Source organism: Nicotiana sylvestris, chromosome 3 (genome assembly GCF_000393655.2).
Source record: "Nicotiana sylvestris chromosome 3, ASM39365v2, whole genome shotgun sequence".
NCBI classification, from domain to species: Eukaryota; Viridiplantae; Streptophyta; class Magnoliopsida; order Solanales; family Solanaceae; genus Nicotiana; species Nicotiana sylvestris.
Window position 1 is genome coordinate 154,332,657 of NC_091059.1, and position 9,312 is coordinate 154,341,968.

The 9,312-nt window shown below is 41.3% G+C and overlaps 1 protein-coding gene across 1 annotated transcript; it reads right to left on the reverse strand.

The window, feature by feature from the left end:
* Positions 1-6,235: 6,235 nt before the first annotated feature.
* LOC104244226 (uncharacterized) lies at positions 6,236-9,012 on the reverse strand. The gene is made up of 3 exons (XM_070170019.1): positions 8,824-9,012; positions 7,412-8,590; positions 6,236-7,186 (listed from the first exon to the last, which is right to left on the reverse strand). The coding sequence occupies exons 1-3, from the start codon at positions 9,010-9,012 to the stop codon at positions 6,236-6,238; spliced, it is 2,319 nt and encodes a 772-aa protein (XP_070026120.1).
* Positions 9,013-9,312: the final 300 nt, after the last annotated feature.

A 9,312-nucleotide genomic window follows, 5' to 3' on the forward strand; every position in this document is an offset into this window, starting at 1 on the left:
GAGTTTGGCGTACATTCCAGTTGGGGAGAGGCCCTTTACTGTTGATGTTCAGGCTTTGGCCAATCGGATGGTGAGATTAGACATTTCAGAGCCTAGTCGGGTGTTGGCTTGTGTGGTTTCTCGGTCTTCCTTGTATGACCGCATCAGAGAGCGCCAGTATGATGATCCACATTTGCTTGTCCTTAAGGACAGGGTTCAACATGATGATGCCAGGGATGTGACCATTGATGGTGATGGTGCTTTGAGGAGGCAGGTCCGGATTTGCATGCCCAATGTGTATGGGCTTCGGGAGTTGATATTTGAGGAGGCCCACAGCTCGCGGTTTTCCATCCATCCAGGTGTAGTGAAAATGTATCAGGATTTGAGGCAGCACTACTGGTGGAGAAGGATGAAAAAGGATATAGTAGGGTATGTGGCTCGGTGTCTCAATTGTCAGTAGGTAAAGTACGAGCATCAGAAACCGGGTGGCGTACTTCAGCGGATGATTATTCCTGAGTGGAAGTGGGAGAGAGTTACTATGGATTTTGTGAGTGGTCTTCCTCGGACTTTGAAAAAGTTTGATTCGATTTGGGCGGTTGTGGACAGGCTGACCAAGTCCGCGCACTTCATTCCAGTATGTACTACCTATTCTCTGGAGCGGCTGGCAGGGATCTTTATCCGGGAGATTATCTGATTGCATGGGGTTCCAGTGTCTATTATCTCAGATAAGGGTACTCAGTTCACTTCTCAGTTTTGGAGGACATTTCAGCAAGAGTTGGGTATGCAGGTGGAGTTGAGCACAACGTTTCATCCTCAGACGGACGGACAATCCGAGCGCACTATTCAGATATTGGAGGACATGTTGTGCGCCTGTGTTATTGATTTCGGAGGTTCTTGGGATGAGTTTCTGCCACTTGCAAAGTTTGCCTACAACAACAGCTATCAGTTCAGCATTCAGATGGCACCATATGAGGCCTTGTATGGGAGACGGTGTAGATCTCTAGTTGGTTGGATCGAGCCTGGCGAGGCTAGGATGTTGGGAGCAGACTTGGTTCAGGATGCCTTAGAGAAAGTGAAGGTGATTCAGGAAAGACTTCGTACAGCTTAGTCACGTTAGAAGAGTTATGCGGACCGGAAGGTTCGAGATGTGTCCTATATGGTTGGTGAGAAGGTCTTGCTGAAGGTTTCGCCCATGAAGGGTGTTATGAGGTTTGGGAAGAAAGTCAAGTTGAGTCCGACGGTTCATTGGGCCATTTGAGATGCTTCGGAGGATTGGGTAGGTGGCTTATGAGCTTGCTTTGCCACCCAGCCTGTCGAGTGTGCATCCGATATTCCATGTTTCTACGCTCCGGAAGTATGTTGGGGACCCGTCTCATGTGTTAGACTTCAGCATGGTCCGGTTGGATGATGATTTGACCTACGATGTGGAGCCAGTGGCTATTTTGGGTCGTCAGGTTTGGAGATTGAGATCAAAGGATATCGCTTCGGTGAAGGTGCAGTGGAGAGGTCATCCCGTAGAGGAGGCTACCTGGGAGACCGAGCGGGACATGCGGAGAAGATATCCTCAACTGTTTGAGGCTCCAGGTATGTTTCTTGACCCGCTCGAGGACGAGCGTTTGTTTTAATTGGGGAGGATGTGATGACCCGGCCCGTCGTCATGTGAGTTACTGCCCCATTTCCCCCATTTTATGCTTCTTCATGTTTCATTATCGGTATTCGGTGTTTTAGAGTTAAATCGGATTGGTTTTGATAGGAAATGAGACACTTAGTCTCTTTAAGGAAGGCTTGTTTTGGAAAAAGTCAACCGGATGTTGACTATTGAGTTAGAGGGCTCGGATGTGATTTTCGATGATTCGGTTAGCTTCGGGGGTTGATATGTGGCTTAGGAGTGTGATCGGAATTGATTTTGGAGGTCCGGAGTAGAATTAGGCTTGAATTGGCGAAGTTAGTATTTTGGCGAATTCCGGTTGGTAGGTGAGATTTTGATACGGGGGTCGGAATGGAATTCCGAGAGTTGCAGTAGCTTCGTTAGGTGATTTTGGATGTGTGTACAAAATTTCAGATCATTCGGAGGTGTCTTGGTCGGGTTTTTGATCAAATGCGTATTTTGGAAGTTTTTAAGAAATTTAGGCTTGAATCCGATGTAATTTGATGGTTTTGGTGTTGTTTGTGGTGTTTTGATGATTGAAACAAGTTTGAATGATGTTTTAGGATGGGTTGGCACTTTTGGTTGAGGTATCGTGGGCCTCGGGGTGATTTCGGATGGTTAACGGGAATTCTTGAAGTTGGAAAATGCTGCAGAAATGCAGCAGACAGTGCAGAGCAATTTTGCTCTATGAGATCGCATAGCACAAAGGGCTGCGATCGCATAAAAGGATTTTAGGGGCTATTTGGTTGTTCAATGCGATCGCATGAAGGGGTTGCGATCGCGCAATATTGTTTGGTAAGGCACTGTGATCGTATAGGGCCTGTTGCGATCGCATAGGGTAATTTGCGACCGTGGACTTTTTGGTCTATGCGATCGCAGGGGATTGAATGCGATCGCATAGAGTTAGCTACAGTGATCCGGGCAGAATGTTAAAAACATTTCATCCGCGAACCAAACCCATTTTTGAACATCCTTGAGAGCTCTTGGACGAGGATTAAAGAGGGTTTCGATTGGTATTGATTGGAGGTGAGTCTTATGACCTAAAAACATCATTTAATTGTAGATTCAAAATCTAAATTCATGGAAATTTGATTTAAAAGGGAAGAATTAGGGCATGACTTTTTGAATGTAAATTTGGGGTTTGAGGGAGAATTTGATATCGGATTTTGGTAAATTTGATACGTATAGACTCGTGGCGAGATAAGGAATCCGGTGATGTGAATTTTCTGATTTTTCGAGAAGTGGGCCCGGGGCTCGAGTTTTGCCACCTTCGTGATTTTCGATATTTTTCGAGTCTTTTCGATTGGGTTGTATTCCCTTAGCCTATTGTAACATATTACTTGTGGTTTTGATCAGATTCGACGCTCGAAGAGGTTGATTTGCGAGGCAAGGGAGTAGCGAGCTAGGATTTCGGCCTGCTTGAGGTGAGTAATGGTTATAAATGATGTTCTGAAGGTTTGAAACCCCGGATTTGCACAACGTGGTGCTATGTTGAGATGAGACACACGTTGTATGATGAGCGTGGGATCTGTTACTACTAGGGATTTGGACTCGATCCATCTTGTTTGATGACTTTACTGTACTTTTGACTGATACTTAATTAATATCATTATATTTTGGGCTAGTTGCCATATTTGGGGCCTTAGGGGGCATTTGTATTGGTTGACCTCACTTTTCTTGTCGAAATCATACCCTCAGTCATATTCTTAACTGGTAAGCATAATATGAACCAGCTTTAGAAATTGTTAAATCCTAATGAGAGTAACGTGTGGGTTGAGAACCCCGTCTTATCTTAGTATGCCCGAGAGGCCAAGTCTATAGTGACTGAGAGGGGTCGAGAACCCCATTTTGAGGGTATTTGATATGCTATGGATCGGGCTGCACGCCGCAGAAGTATATATATTTATGCGGATCGTACTGCACACCGCAATAGTATATTATACGGATCGGACTGCACACCGCAGTAGTATATTGTATGGATCGGACTGCACGCTGCAGTAGTATATTATATGGGTCGAACTGCACGCCGCAGTAGTACAGCACTTGGGCTGAAGGAGCCCCTCCGGAGTCTGCACACCCCTAGTGAGCGCAGTCGACTATTCTTGGATCGGGCTGCTCACCGCATCAGTATATATATATGGATTGGGCTGCATGCCGCAGCAGTATACTATATGGATCGGGCTGCACGCCACAGCAGTACAAATATGAATTCGGTTATCGTGAGGAGTAAATGAAATGAATATTGGCTTAAAGGACTTTTAACTGACTTCTTCATTTAGTTGTTGTTTTTTATATTCTCACTGTTTTAATATAGAACTGCGTAGTGTTTTACGAGTTTTCTTTCTGTCAGTCATTATTTATTGCTATTGCTCACTGAGTTGGAGTACTCACTTTACTCCCCACACCATGTGTGCAGATACAGGTATCCCGGAGGCATAGTTTGAGCCTTTTGCTGCTATTCAGCTTATTCCGGAGTCATCGAGGTCGCTGCATGGCGTCCGCAGGACCCGATTTCTCCCCTTATCCCCTTTATTATCCACATTCTAGACAACTCTATGTATAGGTTGCTACACAGACTTGTATTAGAGGCTCTTGGCTCGTGACACCACATCGGCAGGATTTATATTGATATTTTATGGATTTTCCGTACTGTTTATCTATTGCTACAGAGTTATAATCACGTTAATTTGGAAATAAATCCTATTAGTTGGTAATGAATTCTACATAAGGTATTGTGAGTGACAAATTGGTCGGGCTTGCCTAGCATCGTGTTGGGCGCCATCATGACCGGAGATTAGGGTCGTGACATTTAAATACCCAAAATTTATCAAAATGAATTATAGAAAATACTTAATAAATAAATAAAAATATTATTTATACATTGAAATGCTTGAAATAATAATTTTGTACTATAGAAATATAAAAATACTATTTTGACACAAATAACATAAATAGAGAGCCTTTGTATGTGAATATTGGCTATTATTGCAAAAAGAGATAAATAGCTTTAAAAATGCTAATGTAATTGCATGAAATAAAATAAAAATATTTGAGACATATATTATAGGTGCAAAAAATAAATTTAGGTAACTAAGTCATCACGTAATAATTTAAAGGGATAATTAATAAATATTTATATAATTTAAATGCAAGAAAATTAATTTAAGAGCTCCAAAAATATGGAAAATTATTGGATATGCTTGTATAGATTTGTAAACTAAATAATAATTCATAAAATGCTATTTTGAAGGCATGTATATATTTTAAAAAAATATGAGGGCAAAATTGGGTAACAACATCATCAACATAGACTTGCACAATAAGCAGGTTCCTCCCCCGTTTCTTCAGAAATAGGGTGTTGTCGATTTTTCCTCTTGTAAAGCCATTTTCAAGGAGGAATTTGGACAAAATTTCATTACCATGCACGAGGGACCTACTTCAGCCCATATAATTCCTTCTCAAGTCTGAATACATGCTCAGGATGCTCATGACATTCAAAACAAGGTGGTTGTTTGACAAAGACTCCTTCCTTTAGATATCCATTCAGAAATACACTTTTGACATCCATTTGGAACAATTTGAATTCCATATGAGATGCAAAGGCAATGAGGATTTTGATGGCTCTCATGCGAGCGACTGAAGCAAAAGTTTCATCATAGTCGATCCCTTCTTCTTCATTGTAGCCTTGAACTACTAACCTTGCTTTTTTTCCTTGTTGTGTTCCCAAAATCATCAAGTTTGTTTCTGAACACCCACCTAGTTCCTATGACTATTCTGTCTGTAGGTCGAGGAACCAGGTGTCATACGTTGTTCCTCTCAAATTGATGGAGTTCATCTTGCATATTAGTAATCCGGTCAGCATCTTTCAATGCTTCTTTGATATTTTTGGGCTCAATTTGAGAGAGGAAGGCTGAGAAGGCAAGTGAATTTCTTGGCTTTGATCTAGTTTGAATCCCTGAGTCAAGAGGAGTGATCACATTTTGAAGAGGGTGTGAACTTTTGTATATCCAGTTAGACACTTGAATCTCATTGTGAGAGGATCCAGGTTCCTCTGAATGAGATCCATTGTAGACATGAGTGCCACTTCTCAGATCAGCATCTGGGGTTCCTTGTACAGCATCAACAACTCTGTTCTCTACTCCAGTTATTGTTATTGAAGGACCAGGTTCCTCTACATCAGTTGGAAATTCAGCTGTACCATTGTCATTTGACTCCTTGACCTGACTCATCATGTCAGCCTTTCCATTTTCCATATCAACCTTATCATGTGAATCTTTTCCAAATAGATGGTGTGATTCGTCAAGATCACATGTATGCTTTCCTCAACACATTGAGTTCTTTTGTTGTACACCTTGTAAACTTTTCTTGAATAGCCAAGAAAGATTCCTTCATCACTTTTGGCATCAAATTTTCCCAATGCTTCCTTACCATTATTGAGGACGAAACATTTGCAGCCAAACGTCCTTAAGTATATTATCTTGGGTTTCCTCCCTTTCAGTAGTTCATATGGGATTTTGTTCAGGAGGGACCTAATCATGCACCTATTCACCAAGTAGCATGCCGTGTTGACTGCCTCTGCCCAGAAGCTTTTTGCAACACCAGTGTCAATCAGAATTGTCGCCATATCTTCAAGAGTACTATTTTTTTCTCCACAACACCGTTTTGTTGGGGTGTTCGTGGAGCTGAAAAATTATGACTTATACCATTTTCAGCACAGAATTCATCAAATTTTGCGGTGTCGAACTCTGTGCCATGATCAGATCTTATACTCACAACATTATGGCTCATATTTACTTGGATCTTTTTTACAAAAGTAGCAAATACTGGAAAGGTCTCGTCCTTGGTTCTGAGGAACAAGGTCCAGGTAAATCTGGAGTAGTCATCCATTATGACGAAAATGTACTTCTTTCCTCCTCTACTTGGCACTCTCATAGGTCCACATAGATCCATATGGAGGATATCAAGTGGACTTGAGGTGCTTACTTCTTTTTTGGGTTTGAAGGGGGACCTGACTTGCTTTCTTTTTACACATGCATCACACACCTTGTGATCTTTGAAACTTGACTTAGGCAGCCCACGAACCAGGTCCTTCTTGACCAATTTGTTCAGTATAGTAAAACTTGCATGTCCCAATCTTCTATGCCACAGTTCAGCATCATCATCAACAACACTCTGACATGTGAGATCCCCATTGTGCAAGGACTCAAAATTAGTAACATAAATATTTTTGTATCTTTTTGCCATCAGGACCATTTCACCCGTCACGAGGTTTGTGAATGTGCAGATTTTTAACACAAATTCCACCTTATTTCCTTTGTCATAGATTTGAGAAATACCCAGTAGGCTATACTGCAAGTTGTTAACATAATACACATTTTCAATTGAGTGAGTAAGTGTCTTCCCAATTCTGCCTACTCCTGGAATGTATCCTTTTTGCCATTGCAAAGGACTCCCTCCTTGCAGGGCTTTGAGTGAAAGAAAATCATTAGTGCTTCCGTTCATATGCTTAGAACAGCCACTATCCATATACCATCTTTGGCTGCTTCTTTTCACTTCTCCCTGCACAAGGAAATTAAGGATTAGACTTAGGAAACCAAACAAGTTTGGGTCCCTTGTAGTGAGAAAAAGGGTGAATCAAAGTTCTTTTTATCCAAGCAGACACCACACATTTTTTATTTGAGGGACCAGGTTCTTTAGCAGTAGTTACTTTTTCAGCAAAAACTTTGTTTGTCTATTGGGACTGAAGTCTAGCTTTACAGGTTTCTTTAAAATGTACAGTGTTACCACACTGAGTGCAAAGCCAGTTATCAGGAACAGTAACGTACCTGCTATGAGGGTTGTAAGAAGTCTTTTCCCTTTGAAACCTGATTCCCTGCCTGTTTCCCCTATTGTTCTTATACATATCAGTGATTGCATCAGAGGACCAGGTCCACTTAAGAGATTCTTAATTCTGCCTAGATCTTCCTGAAATTGTCTGTTTCTCTCAAGTTTTGTACACAGGCTAGATTTTACTGATTTTAGCTCATTTTCAAGCCTAAGGTGTGCCTCACTTGCAACTTCCTTTCCCTTTTGAGTGTTTTCATGCCTTCTTTCCCTTTTTAGTTCCTCACTGGTTTCCTTTAGGTCCACAACTACGACCAACAAGTCATCTCTCTCATGATGTACGTTTGCAATTTTTTCAGTTAAGGCATCTTTTTCCTTTTTTAAAGTCTCAATGGTTTCTTTTAAATTGACCACTACGGCCACTAGATTACCTCTCTCATGTTCTACTTCTCTTAGTCCCACAGTTAGCACATTTTTATCATTAATGAGATTGTAATTTGTATCAATTAGAACATTTGCCAAGGATATAAGCTTCTTTTGAGAGTAAGACTTCAAATTTCTTTGAACGTCCAGAAAGTTTACCTTATCGTCATCATCATCAGATTTTTCCATCAGGGCAAAGATAGAGTCATACTCAGTTGATTCACTTTCAACGGCCATCATAGAAATATCACCTTGTTCATCAACTCCTTCAGATTCACTTGAAGAATCTCCCCATGCAGCAAGAGCTTGTTTCACAATATTGTCAGTAGCGTCTTTTCTCATGAATATTCTAACAGGAATTGGGTTCCTCTTGACTGCTTTGTCAGTGTTGTGCTTGTGCTGATCCTTCTTGTGCAAGGGACAATCTTTGATGAAATGTCCTGGCTTTCCACATTTATGACACAAGTCATAGCCTTTTGGTCTGCTAGAGCTACCCCTTTTTGGAAGGCCTCCATTTCTGCGCACCATCTTCTGGAATCTTTTTGTTAGATATACCATGTCAGCATCCTTGCCACTTGAGTCATTATTGTCAGCCTTGAGGACCAGGTTCTTCTCCTTCTTCGGTTCTCTTCTTTCAAGGTCCTTCCTTTTCTTTATTTCATATGTCTTCAGATTTCCAATAGGTTCATCAATGGTCAACTTTTGCAAATCCTTTGCCTATGTAATAACATTGACCTTGCTTTCCTAGGAACCAGGTAATACACTAAGTATTTTCCTGACAAGTTTGTTCCTTGGAATGATTTTTCCCAGAGAGTAAGCTTATTGATGATGGACGTGAATCGAGTGTGCATGTCCTGAATGGACTCATCATCTTTCATCTTGAAGAATCCATACTCAGTGGTGTGCATGTCGATCTTTGACTACTTGACTTGAGTTGTTCCTTCGTATACCGTTTGGAGAGCTTCCCATATCTCTTTGGCAGATTGGCAGGCGAAGATCTTGTTGTATTCGTCTGGTCCAATACCACAGATGAGGGTATTTTTTGCTCGGAAGTTCTTCTCTATAGCTTTACGGTCATCATCGGTGTACTCCTTCCTTATCTTGGGAATTGTCACTGCTGGTTTGCCAATGGTCTTCATAGGAACGAAGGGTCCATCACAAATAATATCTCAGAGCTCTGAATCTTAGCCATGATAAAATCATGCATCCTTGTCTTCCACCATCTGTAGTATTGGATATTGAATCTAGGTGGTCTGTAGGTAGATTGACCTTCTTCAAAGTTTGGTGGAGTAGCCATAAGGATCCTTTCTAGGTGTTAGCCTGATAGAAAGAACTTGCTCTGATATCAATTGATAGAAACTAAGGGTCCACCAAACTATATAGAGAACATGGTTCTCTATTAGTTCCCACAGAAAATACACACATCAGTAAGTAAATAA